The sequence below is a fragment of the Meleagris gallopavo genome, chromosome Z (genome assembly GCF_905368555.1).
Source record: "Meleagris gallopavo chromosome Z, MGAL_WU_HG_1.1, whole genome shotgun sequence".
Classification (NCBI taxonomy): domain Eukaryota; kingdom Metazoa; phylum Chordata; class Aves; order Galliformes; family Phasianidae; genus Meleagris; species Meleagris gallopavo.
Window position 1 is genome coordinate 35,817,331 of NC_139435.1, and position 17,715 is coordinate 35,835,045.

At 35.4% G+C, this 17,715-nt stretch overlaps 1 protein-coding gene across 5 annotated transcripts in view; it reads left to right on the forward strand.

Annotated features, from left to right (window-relative positions):
- Positions 1-15,915, forward strand: part of TMC1 (transmembrane channel like 1) — a 117,211-nt gene extending 101,296 nt beyond the window's left edge. For 4 of the 5 annotated variants that reach the window (XM_085212718.1, XM_085212719.1, XM_085212721.1 and 1 more), the window contains 9 exons: positions 2,371-2,550; positions 2,731-2,883; positions 4,220-4,348; positions 5,253-5,320; positions 7,530-7,769; positions 9,051-9,176; positions 10,842-10,920; positions 11,016-11,151; positions 12,501-15,915. In XM_085212718.1, the coding sequence (XP_085068844.1) occupies positions 2,371-2,550; positions 2,731-2,883; positions 4,220-4,348; positions 5,253-5,320; positions 7,530-7,769; positions 9,051-9,176; positions 10,842-10,920; positions 11,016-11,151; positions 12,501-12,769 (1,380 nt within the window). In that variant the 3' untranslated portion in view covers positions 12,770-15,915. The remainder of the gene's footprint in view (positions 1-2,370; positions 2,551-2,730; positions 2,884-4,219; positions 4,349-5,252; positions 5,321-7,529; positions 7,770-9,050; positions 9,177-10,841; positions 10,921-11,015; positions 11,152-12,500) is intronic. The other variant, XM_085212723.1, reaches the window with a different exon arrangement.
- The last annotated feature ends 1,800 nt before the right edge of the window (positions 15,916-17,715 follow it).

Genomic DNA, 17,715 nt, shown 5'->3' on the forward strand with positions numbered 1-17,715 from the left:
AGCTTGCATGTTTGGCTGTAATCATTTCATTTCCCACTTCTTAGGTTTACAAGTTTCAGTGCATTGTTTCACCTCTTATCTTAATGTCTTTCTCCCAGAACTAGAAATGTTTTTGAGATGGGGAGCATAGGCAAGGCATGGGAAAATGCAGATAAAAAGAAATGAGAAATAATATTCTTACTTCTTATAAATAAGAAGAAAGGCAGAACATAATAAAAATATACAAAATATTGAATGAGAAATAAAACCAGTGATTTGTGTCCTGCCTTTCCAACAGTGCAGCAACAAGGAAACTTCTTAATTTTCAATTAAGTTAACAAGTACTATATTTAAAACTACTTGAAGACCATACATTTTCTTCTATCACCCAAAATCAAGGAAGTAGGGGGTAACAAATGAATCAAGTAGGAACAAGGTTCAAAAAAAATCAAAAGAAAAGGAATGCATGGGTGATGGATGCCCATACTGTGAATATTGAAATTTATGTTTGTCTGAAGGAAGACTGTTCTAACATAAGACAGATTGTCTGGGAGCTACTAAAGATAAAAAAAGCAAACCTGACTAAAGCAATACTTTAAGTGAAAATAGTTGGAGTCTGGGACTCATAGACATTTTTCTTGTTCTTCCTCATTCACAACTGGGCTAGTCCCACGGTCTAGGCTAGGTCAAGTGTGACCAAGTGCATCTCTTCATATGCTTACATTTCCACTGTCCAGCAAGAGGAATCTGATTTAAAATTAACAGCATTACAAGAGGACGTAATGTGTCTAATAATAACTTAGATACTCAGCCAGTTATGATGATTTTGTGTCTTAATAATTCATGATTTGGAGCGTTGGATGTAGTTGTCTCCAGCAGCTTTGCCGTTTCCAGCCATACTGTTTATGAAGTCTTTTGCTTAATGATGATTGAGAGTGTATGTATTAGAAACAGATACTTCATGAAATTTTAGTTTTAAAAACATAAATAAAATAAACGCCACCATCCCAAACCAAGTATCAGAAATAGCACTAAATACACATGAAAGAGTAGATTACTGTAATAAAAAAATCTACTCCTCCTGTGGTGCCACAAGAAGTGTGCGGAGTATGCTACCGATTTCCTATGAATATGAAATAGAAATATAAAAATCCAGAAATTAGCTCTTGAACATTAAAAACCAACAAAAACAGAAAGGAAATATAGCAAATCATTTACTTATTTTAATTAAGAATCTCAGTTCAGCAGATTAGAATTTGTAAGAGTGTGAATGTACAAAAAGACAGTGAATTCATTTGTTAAATAGTGCTTTTCTGTTGCCATATTATTTATCAGAACAAAAACCAATCTTATCTCTCTTGATATCAGGAAAGTAAGAACAAACTAAAAATTACAATTGTTCTAGAAAAATAGATTCCAGGATATTTAAGAGATGTTATTTTCAGAGCAACTGGAAGACATTTAAGTATTTAAGTTTGTTTTTGTGACTAAATAAATTTCTTTTTACTCACATCCTTTAATATGAGTCATCTATCCTGAGAATCTTTGTGTTTTCCACAGAGGTTTGTGATTGAACTTGAGATAATGTTTTCAGTTACTTGATTGTTTATAGTCCCTTAAGGAAGAAATTTTGGTAAGGAAATGTTATTTGAAATTGAAATTTAAAAATGAACTTTTAAACTTCTTCAATTTTCATTTTTGACTGAAACAGTTAATTAAATTTTGTGTTATTTCACCAAAAGACTCAAGCACATTTGCAGTACATTTTATCAATCACTTCAGAATGTTAGATCCTTGGAATGCCTTCCTTGTCAGTAGAATACACAATCTTTGCTGAATTTCAAACTTTTATGAAAGCTTATTTTTCTCAGTTTGCTTTCAGTGAACTTGTTCAATATATGATGATGAATTAACCTTGTTAGAGGCATAAAAAAATATATGCAGAAAGCATCAGGACTAATTTGTGTTTGCTTATTCAGTGAGGATATGGGTGATGTTTCAGACATTTAATTTAACATTGTATTTTTAGAGAAATGTTTCACATAACTAATATTTTTTTGCTAAATTCTCTGATAGAATTTTGCTTAAAATGTAGATGGTAGCTAAAAATCTAGGATTTGATTTTTTTCTGAGATTGAAGAAAAATATAAAATTTAAAAGAAAGCCTCCATATATCTGTCTATAGTAGATCATAAGTAAGTTTTCACTTTGTTCTTTGCAAAAGCATCTTGTAACTCTCAGTGTGTATTCTGCTCTTCACTCATTTCAACTATATACCAAATAAAAAGTAGCACTGAAAATACACTCACCACTACAATTAATAATAATAAAAGATCCTGCCTCTAACATTTCACTGTAAACTTTTTCTCTTTTCTTCTCCCACCTCCCTAGGTAAACATGGTCATGTCACTTTTGGGAATGTTCTGTCCAACCTTATTTGATGTAATCAGTTCTCTGGAAAACTACCATCCTCGAATAGCTCTAAGATGGCAGCTTGGACGAATATTTGCTCTTTTTCTTGGCAATCTCTACACTTTCATTATTGCCCTAATGGATGAAATCAATCTCAAGGCAAGCTATTTAGTTCTCTTCACTATTTTTAATATACACCAGGTCAAAGATATCTATTCATGACTGTGTCACGGATGTATCAGTGAAAGATAAGGGAGTCTTGAATTAGAAAGGATTAAAAGTTGGTAGTATAACCTCATAATCTTTTTTTTTTTTTCCCTTATTAATTTAAATATTTAGTTGGAAGAAGAAAAAATAGTCAAGTATAACATGACAATATGGGAAGCCAGTCTGTACAATGGCACTATTTCAGAAAATTCAACTGCTCCTCCAATACAGGTGGACCCTGCAGATGTTCCCAGAGGACCATGTTGGGAAACAATGGTAGGCCAGGTAATGTAACTTATCTGAGTTCATATTTGAAAATAAAACATAATCTGTTACAAGAAATCATATCAAACTTCTATTTATTCCTGTTGACAAGTTAAATTAAGTTGCGAAAACATGAGGAAATGAAGATGTAAGACTTTATTTTTTTTCCCAGCTGCAAAGCTCAGAAGCAGCTATTTTAATTTATTTGAATTTTATCTGGCAGGGAGATTCCTCTGAATAGTTAATAGCACAAAAGGATTTCTCTTTTTTTCTTCTTCTTTTTTTTTTTTTTTTTGTCTTCTTCATCTCATCTGTTTTGCAAAACCTGCAACTATGAAAAGTTGGATCAGTGGTAACAATCTAGTAATTCGAATTAAAGTTTGTATCAAACAAAATCCGTTTCTGAGGACCGCAGACTTAGAACAGACTGATAAATATCTCAACAAGGAAATATCTGAGATCAGCTCTTGTTAGCAGTGTATATTTGAGAAGGCATTTTTATCTTTAGCCAAGTAATAGCATGTAAAATAAAGAACACCGGTTTAGTAAATCTACTTACTTTATTTGATTCAGTTAAGCATTCATAATTATTTGTATTCATACAATATGATACTTACAAAGAATTTCCCAACATCTTTCTTTTCTCTGATTGATCATCTCTCTCTCTCTTTTTTTTTTTTTTCCCCCCTGTCCATGAGACTGAATTCACCACTGAATCACAACTTCTGCAATTGCAGAAGTGGCAGTCTGCACTGTGGCAGTCTCCTCACTTATTATTTACACTCTCGAGTGGCAGCAGGGAGCAGAAAGGCAGAAAGAAAACAAACACTGAACTCTTTTCACTGATGTGGAATGATTAGCTAAGAACACCCAGGTCTCATTACTGTGCAGATTTTCTCTGTATTTTGAGATCAGAGAGAATAATAATAGTTTTTTTGGCAATTAGGGTAAGGCTTGATACAGTAGAATTTAGTGGAACTTACTGAAATAAAATAAGAGGAATAAGTATTGTAGGGTTTTCTTCTTTTTTTTTGAATCTCCCCAAAGCTATAGTAATCAAAAGAGGTTTTAGAGTTCTTCTACAGCAGCAGTATTGTCTGGAAACATTTTTCAGACTAATTATACTCTGGGATCCTGGAAATGCCGTTTGTTATGAGCATAAGAAGAAACAGAGGATATCTGTAACAAATGTAGGACAGTCTTTCTCCTGGATTCCTCAGTTGTTGAATTGGGAGAAAAGAGTCTGCCAAATTGTAGCAGAGGAAGCACATTTAGTCACACACTAGTCAGGTGTTTTATTATTATTGTAACTATTATTGCATACATGTATTCTTAAAAGAAAATACTGCTTTAACAGGAATTTGTACGGCTGACAGTCTCTGACACGATGACAACATATATCACAATTCTAATTGGTGATTTCTTGAGAGCTGTATTCGTTAGGTTTTTCAATTACTGCTGGTGCTGGGACTTGGAATATGGATTTGTAAGTATCCGATTTGCTATTTTAAATGTCCTTGTCAGATCATCACTCACATGCATACATACTGATAAGTGTGTACTCAATTTGTTGTTCGTATTCAGTATACTCAGTGCTTGCAGCTAGAAAATGTTCCTGAATTAAAGAGAGAATGGTAAACAGGGTGAGTGAAGACATGGAAATGTCACTGAAATCCATGATATGTATGCATGTATGATATGAATAACAGATTAGGAAGCCAACATTACATTTTTGCTGTACTGGGTGTATGGTGGATCACTGCTCCTAGTATGTACACCCAGGTACTAAAGCACATAGATTTTATACATTTTAACGTATGAATATTCACACTATTTCTGTGAAGTACCCTCCTATTTCTAGAATTGCTATGCATATTAAAATCTAATACTATGCGCGTTTTGAGTTCTCACAAGGCACTTAATTAATTAATTAATTTGTCAACAGTGCAATTTCTAAATTTAAAATATAAACATAGTTTTATCATTTGAATAGGAATTAAATCTGAGCAGCCTCTTTTTGGGGGAGGGGGGGGGGAGAAGCAGCGGATGGATAGGGGACCATCAAATCTTGACTTCACTCCAGTGGATAAAATATGGATTATTGTTTTAAAATTTATCCAGTACCCAGAGATCTAATATTCTATTAGAATCTTCTTCTAAGCAAAGAGCCAAAAACGATCATCAATAAAATTCTGCAGCCAGTATTAAAATCTGTCTGTTTGCCTTCAGCCGTCCTCATTTGTCTCATTATTCACTGATAATATGCAATGAACATCTTTACAACACAATGCAAGTATTACACTGCTGTTGGAAGTGACAGTTTTAATCTAGATAAATCATCTCAGAACAAAAGCAATTTAACAAAAGCAATTGTTTTGTTATTTTTTCAGCCATCATATTCAGAATTTGATATAAGTGGGAATGTGCTGGGACTGATATTTAATCAAGGCATGATCTGGTAAGTAGGGCAATGTGTGCTATGTCCGTAATGTGCCTCTGTGCATCAGCACTCGCTACAGTACTGCAGGACTTAGCAGCATCTCTGAAATGTCAATCTTGTCTCATTGATTTAATTTGATGCCAGTGTAATGCAGTACTCCAGTACAGGGAAATAAGTGGGAGTATTTCTAAACTAGTTCTGTGCTGATATTCTGGGACTAGACGCATCAGACTTTTGTAGAGTTTTGCAGTAAAAGGCTGGGTGAAATCCTGTCTTACTGTTGATTGTTTTCCAGTTATTTGAATGCTTTGAAACTGAAATATCTTCTAGTTTATTCCAATACATCATGTGCAAAAGTGCCTTAAAGAAACATAGTCCTATATGAATGTGAATGTGCATCAAATGTTCCTGCTACAGTAGTAGTGAGTAGCCCTCAAGGAGGAAAGATCCAAATTTCATCCCATTTTTGGAATGTAGCTGAGGGGTAAAGAACATCTATCCTCATATTAGATGCTGTGCCTTCTTCAGAACTGTCCTCCTCAAGCATGGCTGACTTCTCAATTCTTGCAAGGGCCTAGCTTTTTGCCTTTAACAGTACTCTGTGGATTACAGTTTTTGCTTGAGTAAAAATTCTCACTTCTGTAATTCCCAGGGGGTTGTTTTATTTATTTATTTTTGGCCTGTGCAGCATGAACAGAGCTGTACATACCCTCCTTCCTGTGCATGCACAGGCTTAGTCCTGCCTTGGACACTGCTAGAAATGAGGGGAGTGCTCAGTTTCCAGCTCCTGAGGAAGTGAGTTTTCACTGGCACCATGCACTCCACTGCACCTCTCCTGCTCAGGCTCCTCATCCCAGTGTCTAGCCACAGCATCACAGGAGCTTATCACTCTTGAGCAACCTGAATACATCCTTGGTGGTTCACATGGTCCCTGGGTTCAGGCCAGGTCCCAGCATGGATGCGGTGGCAGAGGAAGGATTGAGTACGGGTATGCATCTGAAAGCAGCTCTCTGGGCTGAGCTGGACCTGGACACACCTCACAAAGCTTTACAATGGCTCTGTCCTTATTCTCAGTAGAATAGGGGCTTCACAGAATCTGTGACTTGTGTGTTTCTCATGTCATTTTGATATAGAATCTTTCTTCCTGCTTACTGCTTCTTGCAGGCTGACGAATTGAATACATCTAAACGGCAAAAAAATTTGACCAAACAGTAATGAACATTCACTGCCAAAATCATATTTACCATTAATATGTATATAGGATACATTCATTTCTGTTTTGTCCTAGTGTCACAAATTCAATTTTCACGAATTCATGCTCATCTGAAACATAATAAAAAGAGCCTCAGGTGCAGCTATAACTGCCAGTTAAATAGAAGGGATGAGAGATGTATGTGTGCATTATTTCTGTAGATGAGAGAGACCATGAAAAGCTCCTTTATTCTCTTTCTCTGTGTATTCACAAAATGATTGGGATGCAAATCATTTGCAAGTCTTCTCTATATCAAAAAGCTATCGGCAAATTTTTGTCTACCTATAAGAAGTGTTATACCTAAAAACTAAAAGTATACATTACTAAAAATATAGATTACTGAGAATCTTGAAATTGAAGAGTATATTCCAACTGACTTCCATGTGGGTAGGAGTAGGGCCATAAGGTACTCTCTGTTTTCAATCATAGCTGAAAAGCCTTTATCTTTCCTTTTCACTGAATATACAAGAAAAGAAGAGGGAAATGTTAATATCATGGATTCTGAAGCGGCATCTCTGTACTCTAGATGTAGCAAAAATAATTGCATCCTATAATGGTGCTAGTATATTAAGAAATATATAAAGAATAAGCTAGATTATTATGGCTATACTTAGCTTTTGTGCTGTCCATGTTTATTTAATATAATCTAAACTAACCTAATACTACCTAAACTAACCGTACAAGGTAAGAATGAGTAACGTTTCATTAAGTGATCTCATTTGCAGAGAAAGATGATTTTGGAATTTTGAAGCAAAAACTACATATGGAGAATTCTGTCCGTGTGCCTCCAGTATTTCTTAAAGCAAGGAGAGACAAGACCATTAAAAAAAAAAAAAAAAGTGTCAACAAGGTTTTATGAATTAATATACAGTGTACATGAATGCAAAGCAGAATGAAGTAGGGAACACGGGGTATATCCTGGCAGAAGTTCTACCAGAAAATGTGAGATTGTGGGTTTTTTGCTTTTTTTTCTAGGATGGGATCTTTTTATGCTCCATGTCTCCCAGCAATCAATGTGTTCCGACTCCATACTTCAATGTACCTGCAATGCTGGGCAGTGATGTGCTGCAATGTTCCCCAGGAGAGAGTCTTCAAAGCCTCCAGATCAAACAACTTCTACATGGCCATGTTGCTTTTCATTCTCTTTCTTTCTACACTGCCTGCTGTGTACACCATTGTCTCCATTCCACCATCTTTTGATTGTGGCCCTTTCAGGTCTTTTGCATTTTATATCTTTTGCTAATGATATGATGTACTGCCTCATTAGTGAATGATCCAGTAATGAAAATAAGCTTCCTTAATAAGTTTTAGCACCTGATATGCTGAATTTTTATTGTGTGATATTTCTTACTGTAATGATTCTTGAAGCTGGAATCCAAGAAAACTGGTTAATGATTTAAAAGAATTTTTTTTTTTGACTGTAGAACAGAAAATCTTTTCTTCTAGTTAGCTGTAGTGTAAACATTTTTTGTTCTTGCTCTAATTAAGCCAGAAATTATTCTTGAGGAGTATAGCAGTGGCCAGTTATGCCACTGTGGTCTTCTGGCTTGAGAGTGGTGATTTTCAGTAAATGTCTATGTATCCCTTGTAATAGTGGCATGATAGAATGTATACTGGTGCTGCAGCTCAAGGTGGTGGTACAGTCTTTGACTGCTACGACATCTCTACCTGACACTATATTTCATGCTCCTTTATATTTCATGATCCACTGCGATCCTGAATAAGCTCCTTGAGTTCTCAAGACCTTCGTATTCACTAGTCTTTTCAAAATACTTAGGCCTGCCTCATGAGTGCAAACGTGTGCTTTCTATTTAAGCTAGTTTAAATATAGCCGTACTTTCAGTTGGAAAGTTCAGGACCATTTTCAGCATCTTTAATTGGTAGTTAGCATGACATATGATTTTAATGAGCACACAACGGTCAATATGTGAAATTCTGATTTTGGTTTATTTTGGTATATTCGTCTAGCCACTTGCATTCGCCACAGTGACCTAAAGGGATAATAGCGTGACAAAGTTTACTGAGGCATAATCTTGCTTAAATTTTACAGAAGTGATGATAACAAAGCAAATGGTGCAAAGTAAGATTTCTTATTATTTGAGTCACAGCGTAGAGTCTGACAGCATTCATCCAAGTACTGAAGCAGTTAGTGATGTTTTTATCAATGATTTAGCAATGGTCTTGGAAGATTGGAGAGATGCCTGCCTGCTGGAAGCTAAACAGTTATACACATGAAGTATATGAGAGAAGACCCAGGAAAATGTGGACCTGCTACTTTAACTACATTATATGGCAAAGTTATGGAGAAGGTTATTATGGGTTCAAGTGTGAAAGATGCTTACAGAATTTTAAGTTTTAAATAATGCCAAAATACAGTTTTTTTGTTCTTTTACCCAAATTTGATGTGATATGTTTAATTTATATGTGCGTGCTAATGTATTAACATTGCCAAAATATTTTTATTTTTCACATATTTTCACATTTTCTGTTTAATAGTGGGAAAACAAGAATGTTTGAAGTCATATCAGAAACTCTGGAGCATGACTTCCCTTCTTGGTTTGGGAAGGTATTTGGTTATGCCTCTAACCCTGGACTCATCCTACCTTTTATATTATTGATGGTGTACGTATAGAATATTAACTGTCATCTTACTTAATACTTAATGAAAAGTCTGTTCATTTTCTTTTACTCTGAGTTTTTATTGGTTAAGTATATAATTAGAGTACTGATTCTTTTGTGATGAAGAATTCAAGTCTTCTATTTGGTCATAATTAATGTACTTTTCCACAGACGATGATCTCTTTTTTTCGTTCCGCAGCTTTCTTTCTTTTTTTTTTTCTTTTACTACTGTAACAGAGAAACCTTAATCAAAATGCAAAGGGTTATGGGATTTGAAGTGCTGCGACCTTGATCAGCTTGTCCAGGAGGTAGAACTTCATCTCATAAATCCTTAACAAGTTCAGTAGAGTTTATTAGAAGAACAAGTTTATTAGAATGATGGCTACCAAGAAGCTGAACTATTTCTCAATAAGATTCAGTGTGTCTGATCTTGAGTGCCAGAGCCCTTCCTTGATAAAAATTGTACCCTTTGAGATGAAATTGAAGGGAGAGAGAGTTAGGGAGATATACTATGGAGATGTTCCAGTCCCAAGTATATTTCTAAAATTCTCTTATGTTCAATTTCTTGTTATGGATTTTTAATAGGCCTGTAGCAAATAAAGAATAATGAACCTGTATAGTGTTTCTCAAAGACTGTATTGAGCCCTTGATAAAGGGATTTTAAACTAATGTACATATATGTAACATTTTTAGCATACTGAACTAAAAGCAAATTCTAGGTAGAAATGGACAGGGGCTTACCCCTACACTGTGGAACTGCCAGAAACACAGAGAAGACTACAGAATGGAACAGAAATTGCAGAAGGCTTTTACATGAAGCAAATGAGATTCTGAGATGAAAGTTTAAGAAGATTCACTTAGTATTTCATCCTGTTTAACTCAGCTAGAGAAGCAAAGAGACTAAATTGTCCTCTGAACTATACAGTTTGTTCCCACTGAATTATTCTGAGCACAATGCCAAGGCAAAAATAAAAATAAAATTTAGGGAGAAGAGGGGAAGAAGGGTGTGGATAAAGCAAAAACAGTGAAAATAGGACATGAAGATTGTTTACTGCTTACTTCAGTAAATGATTTCATATCAGAATTCCACTAATTAAGAGAGTAAAAAATAATAATCTCATAGAGTTATTATGAAATAAATACAATTCATTAAAAAGTGAAAATTCACCATGCAGTGATATTATTGTTTAATAGAATGGGATTGTGATTTAGAACAAAAATTAAAATTTATGATTTTGGCTATTTTTCTGCCAGCACTTGAGCTTGTCTGTTGTATTAGTTTAAAGGCTCTTCTAAATATGGTTTATTCATTTTTAGAGTATGTCATGTAAGGTAATTAAATTTCATTGAATAACTTATTTAACTTTTGTCACTGGAACATGCCTCATAGTGAGGCATAGTTTGATGCAGAATTTTCCGTAGCTGCCATATTTATTTCTGTTTTTTAAGCATTATTATTATTATTTCCCTTGAGATAAGTATAAGTATATAAGTATTTTCATATTCCATTCTTCACTGTCAAAATATCTCTTCTGATTGGGCCTAATAAATGAGGAAAAATACAGTTTTGGTATTAGCACAACTATAGTTATTGGTATAGGAATTTTGCAAGAATCTTTGCATTTAAATTATTATCTAACAATATATATTCTTTTTCTTTAAATTTAGCCTGAGTATTTATTATCTCAATGCTACATCCAAGTCGTACAAGGAAGCTAACCTGGAACTTAAAAAGAAACTACAAAGTGTAAGGAGTGGGGAATTGTTATTTCTGTTTATTACAATTGTCAGAGAATACATTCAGGTTACTGAAAGATGCCCTCTCTATCTCTCCATCATTAGCAAGCAGAAGAAAATAAAAGAAGAAATAAACAAAAGGCGCAAAAATCAAATGAACAAGAGGAAAATCCATTTGAGACAGAGCCACCACAGTCAAAGCAAAAAGGAAGCAAGCAAGATGAATCTACTGCAAATCAAGGTAAATAGAGATTTGAATTTCTCAAGATGAGGAATACTTGCACACTGGATCATAGGCTTCTTCTCTCCCTTAACTATCTCCTTTGCAATAATATCTATAAAAATGTTCAGCATACTGAATGAAAAGTGTTAGCCAATCCATTTTTCTTTCTTTGGCTCATTTAAGAAATACCATAACATCAGGTTCACTTGCAGTGGGAGGGATTCTGCTTTTTCAGTCCCCTCCTGCCAAACCAAAAGTTTGAGGGCTGTGAGGCAAGCAGTTATCAGAGAAGAGTGAGGCAGAAAAAAAATTGTTAAGAGAAGCTCAGCCTTCTCTTTGTCTGTTGCTACCAGCTTGCTTGTATCACTCATGAGGGGGGATACACACTCCTGGACTTTCCTTTTCTGGTTGAGGTAGAGACTGTCCTGTTTCTACTCTTTCCCCATCTCATGTTCCTCCAGAGCATGAACTCAGCCATAGGCTGTACACTACAGCTCAAGCAACCTCCAATCCTGATGTCATCAGTCAGTTCATTTGCATGGGTGAGCAACAGGTGCAGTATTGCATTACCCCTGGTTCAATTACTTGACTTAGGAAGTTATCCTCAGTGTATTCCAGGAGACTCCTGGATTTGCCTGCAGCTCACCATGATATTTTTCCAGATGTCGGGGTAGTTAAAGTTCCCCAGGAGGACAAGAGCTTGTGATCACAATGCCTGCTGTGGCTGGAGGTAAAAGGCCTCAACAGGCTCTGCTTGGTTGGGTGGCCTGTAGCAGACACCGATTGCAAGGCTCCCTTTGCTGCATCAGTCTTCGTCACCCATAGCTTTCAACTTGCTCGTGACTATTCTTTAGAGACAGCCCTTCACATTCTATTCCTTAGATTCTTGAAATAAATTGAACATTATATATCAAGCACATCAAGTATCTCAGACCTGTTGTAAAGAGGCACCCATGGGGGTGGAGCAGGCAAGCAGGGTTTTAATTTGCAGCTTTGAGAGCAGATTTGCTTCAATCCTCTCCTTTCATTTGTATTCTCGCCCCTAGCCTTTCATTTTTTTCCCACAGCCTGATGTGATACAGGCTGCCTTGGCTTTTGTGTTTTTTCCTTCAAATAACCCGTCTGTGCATGGGTGAATTGTGGTTTCCCTGTTCCTTCTGTTTGTTCCCCAAACAGAATCTATAGACTTCATCCTGCAGCCTGGCCACAAGGCAGAGCAGGTCTCATAGCTCACACAGCTGTTGGTGCTTTGGGCTCTAGACTTCCCATCATATTCTGTAATAGATAATGTGCTGCAGATTTTCCCTCAGAGAGATTTTCTGCTCTATATTTTCATTCCTTAACTCTGTTCTCCTAACATATTTCAGATAACAAGAAAGAACAGAGTGGCAATGAAGCAAAAACAACAGGTCAGCCACAGGAAGCAAGTTCCTCTCAGGCACCACAGCATCCAAGCGCTGTCCCGAATGGTCACTATCCACCACAGGGCAGAGGAGGAAACCTTCCTCCCCCATCCATTGCTGTGACTCGGCCACCAGGGCCACGAGGGTATGCAGCACCAGGCTATCCACCCGGTCACCCACGCTTTCCAGGGGTACAGTCAGGAATGCCTAGAGGCCCTACCCACTACAGATAAGGAAGCTGTCTGTTCTTTTCTGCTATGTTATAAGATGCAGGACACCAAAGGAGACCGGAATGATCTTGACTCGCAAAAAAAATTCCTTGAAGTACAGAACCCTCTTCTGTTTATTATAAATCTTCATCTGCATATTCATGTGCTTCAGTTTTTGTGGGATGGAACTTTGCAGAGGAAAAAAAATGGATCTGTCTACTTGCTTTTAAGGATATTGCAAAAAATGTGTTAGCTGTGTCAAAATGTAACGAAACTTAAGATATGTATTGGAAAATATTACTAGGAAATTAAAAAATATTTTGTATTTTGTTGGTTGTTTTCTTAAAAGCTTGCAAAAGTGTCTCTGATACGTTTTTCTTTTTCTCAAACATGTTTGCTGAAAACATAGGTTCTTAATGTATTGGAGTCAGCTATATTTAAAAACTGTATATAGCTTAACCTCTGCAATTGAGTTATGCTTACTCAAAGAGTTTTGATTTTGCATGATGAAACTCTGATCATTTCAGAAGTTGGGTTATTATCTCTAAAGACTTTGAGAAATTATTCCAGAGGTAAAAGAAAAGCAATATTCTGCTATGAAGAAAATTTAATTCCTATAGCAGTACCACTTTTAGCTAATACAGCAATAATGAGTTTTATCATATTCTGAAAGATTAAATATGAATTAAAATAATAAAGTGTTGAAGAAATATTTCCTATGCACATATATGCAAATATGAATTTGAGGAATATAGGTAAGACTGTTACTCTGTATTTTTCTCCAGATACTCACCAGGATTTTGTTATTGCACAGAGACATTTATTACTATATAAGAATATATGCTATCAGTCTGATCAGTGAATTTATTAGTGTAAATTTGTATTGACATCTAGAGAGTCCAGGCTGGAACAGATCTTTAGTGTGACAGGGTAGTAGAAACACTGGATAGATGCATGTTCATTTGTAAACTGTTGTTACTTATTCCAATGAGACAGTCATATTTTAATGTTCTGATTTTATTAAGCTGTCCAGACTTTGGGCTTTGATATTATTTTAATACTCAGAAGATAAATAACAACTCTACAGTCAATAGACTGTCTTCTGAAAAATAAATGCAATTCCACAGGGGATTTTCTGTATAAAAAGGGGCCATTTTGTACCACAGAAAAAAGTTTACCAGTATTCTGCAAATCTGTAGTATCACCAAAAAAAAAAAAAAAAAAAAAAAAAAGTCCATTCAATCAGATTGTGGAACCTATCAAAAAAAGATTTACATAAAACTATAGGGTCTGCATATCCCCATAAAACACAGTTAGTCAAATGCAAATTCCCGCTCAAGCATTCTAGAAATCAATTGCAAGATGCTAGAAGGATAAACTAAAGAAAAGTTCATTTTATACTTGATTCTTGCACTAATTCTGTAAGCATCTGTTATCAGGTAGTAATAGGACACTAGATCAATCAGATCTTTAGCCAGCATCAGCATGGCTGCCCTGTGTACAAACACAAAACAGTGCTGATTGAATCAAGAGATAACTGCATTGCAATAAGCACATGAGAAGGTCTTTCCTAGAAGACAAACTGGAATTGCATTGCTACTAACTGAGTGGACAAATGGGTTAAGAGTGGATCCCAAGGAAGGTATGCATCTGGGGTACAGTGATTCTTATAATTTAAATTACATAAAGTACAGCATTTCATTTCATCATTTAATCTTTGGAAGACAAGATTTTTAATCTATTTTCAGGAAGTATAGAAATTCAAACTTTTAAAAATGTAAAATATTCAAATATTAAATCTGAACACACTTTCAGTCCAGAAATAATGTAAGCTAAAAGTAAGCCTCAGTACTCTAGGGTTTTGCCTCATCCATGGGTTTGAACAAGCTTTTTCAAAAAACAAGAAAATGTTTGTCATGAGATATTAGTTTGAGAATTTTACACCTGCCACAGACATTCATATAAGAAAACACTGAATTTTCCCTAGAAAAAAGAAGATGCTATCTGCAATCAAGGCCATGCATTACATCCTTGTTTTAGAAAAGGTGAAGAAACTAATTTTAAATATTCTTTGTGACATGGTGATCCATACAAAGGAGAAAAGATGGAATAGTTTTTCAAGGTTGCTGAAATAAGTTAAAGTAACAAACTGGTTATGAAGCAGTCTAGTTCCATGAAAAATAGAGGCCTTAATAAGGATATCTAGTTCCTTCAGGAGAGAAAAATTTCTGCATGTCTTTTGGTTAGTCTTTATGTCTGCAGAATTGTTTTGCATTATGAATGGGATAGAGAGAGTCCACATGCTAAAATTATTCTGTTACAAGTGTTTTTCAACAATATTTTCAACAACAAATGTCTTCTCAGTATGCATCAGAAAAGGCAGGGACGAGCATGTAATAGCTAACATGAATAACAATAACAAGGATGGATGTTTCTTATGTCCTGTGATCAGCATCAAGGTGCAGTGACTGTAAATAAATTATTTATTCTTATTCCTTAATGTACCTAAGTGAAGACCTTTACTCACTGTTTTATGAAGCTTTGCTTTCAGTGCTTTCTAGCTTAGTTCTGTTTAGTTGATTGACATCTTATTAATAAAATAACATGGATTTAACAGACAAGATCTGATATTATGCCTTTCAGTGTTCAATATTAAATCCACATTTAGGAAGAGATGTTGGTTACTTGTTAAAAGTAACCTGAAAGTGTTTTAAAGTTCATTTCCTTTCTGTAAATCCTTTCTCCAAACCTTCTGTATTTTAAGTCTTTGATTCAATTACTTTACCTCCATTTTTTTTTTTTTTAAAGCTGAGCATGTTCAGCTTGGAGATGATAAAGTTTCAGGAAAGCTTTGTTGCAGCCTTTCAGTATCTAAGGGGGACTTATAAACAAGATGGAGACCAACTTATTACATGTCCTAATAATAATAGAACAAGGGATAATGATTGTAAATTAAAATAGGAGAGACATCTCCCTAAATCGCAATGTTACACAGGAAAATTGAAAATCATGCATCTTTTTTAACAAAACTATGAAAAAGATATTTTTTGTATGACAGTAAATTTTTTTTTTCTTATTACCTAATGGCTGACTGATAAGACTGTGTCATATATTACAGATTCTGATGGCAATTTGTATCATATTTGAATAAAAGCATTCGCTGTTGAGTATTTACTTGTATTTACATTATTAGAAGATTTTAAGTGTAGAGAGCAAAAAGATGTCTGGCTTTAACAGTAGTAATTCACGGAAAAAATAAACATCAGATCCCTAAATGCCCAGGGAGCATCTGAACATCTCTGTTTTGTACTGATCTGAATAATTTATCGTGTTTAGCATTAGATTTTTTTTTCTTTTGAAAAAGAATATTTTAGCTGCAATGCATAGTCACAGAACGCTGTGAGTCACATCTTGCTGAACAACAACAGCAAGAGCAAAAAAGAAATTGTACATTGAACATAACAGTTTATCTGAAGCTTTTTTGTTGTTCTTGGCTGTTGGAAGATATTTGACGTCTTTATGTGGATAATATCACAAGTACGCACACAAAAAAAATATTGGCTATTTTATTTGGAAGTTGCACAGGCAAGAAGAATTTCCAAACCTTGTGGTTAATTTTAATAAATAAAAGACCTTAAGGTCTTTATTATCATGAGTACATTTACATCATGCAGTAACTAATGATATTTGCAATAAATTGTATTTATCATTTGTCTTTTTTGTCTGCCCCTTTCCAGCTCTTCATGGCTGCAGGCAGAGCTTTCATACTTCAAAATCTAAAATCGTTGTGAGTAACTATAGCATTCTCTCCCTCTCTTGCCTGGAATTAGATTAGAAAAAATAATCCAATATGCAATCTGTAGTCAATAATTGCTCTAAGCCATTATCTCATATCACTAGACCAGGAATCAAAATATTTTAATTGGACAAATTTAAATTACTAAATCTTAGACCAAACAGTTTGCAGTCAATGTAAACTCTCTTCACTAAAACTGTTAATCAAATTTTTATTTTTCTAACTACAAAATTTCACCTGTGCTCATTAGAAGTGACTGTCTCTGCAAACATAAGGCTATTCTTATGCAATGAGTTTACCAAAAGAGTTAGATGTGTAACAAAACACCAAACTGTATCTCAAATAAGGAATGTCTTTTTTTTTTATTTAACTAGATAAAGCCTTTTTAAAGATCCAGATAAATCTTGGCTTTATAAACTCTTTAAAAGAAGTAAATGTTAACAAAAAAAAGAGAGAAAATTTAGTAAGCTTAAGGAAACACTTTTAAAGTCCTTTCAGAGATTCTCAAGGCATGGGGGCTAAATCTTCAACAAAACAGCGTAACCCACTGTTAGGATGCTATCAAGCCAATATCACAGAATCATGGAATTGTAGGGATTGGAAGGGACATCTAGAGATTATTGAGCCCAACTCCCCTGCAAAGTAGGCTCCCTTCAGCAGGCTGCACAGGTAGGCAGGGTCTTGAACATCTCAGAGAAGGAGAATTCACAACCTCTCTGGACAGCCTGCTCCAGTGCTCCATCACATTCACTGTGAAGAAGATCTCCTATGCTTCAGTTTGTGGCTGTTTCCCCTTGTCCTATTGCCACACAACGATGAAAAGAGTCTGGCCATGTCTCTTTGCCTCCTGCACCTTATAATCATTAATCAGATCCCTTCTCAGTTTTCTTATCTGAAGGGTGAACAGACACAGGTCGTTCAGCCTTTCCTCACATGGGAAATGCTCCAGTCCCTTGATCACCTTCGTGGCTTTTCATTGGACTCTTTCCAGGAGATCCCTATCTTTTTTGTACTGAAGAGTCCAGCACTGGAAACAATACTCCAGGTGAAGCATGGTGAGGGCAGAGTAGAGGGGGAGAATCTCCTCCCTTGACCTGTTGACCACACTCCTTTAATGCACCCATTGACCTCCTTGGCAACCATTGGCTCATGGCCAATCTGTTGTCCAGCAGGA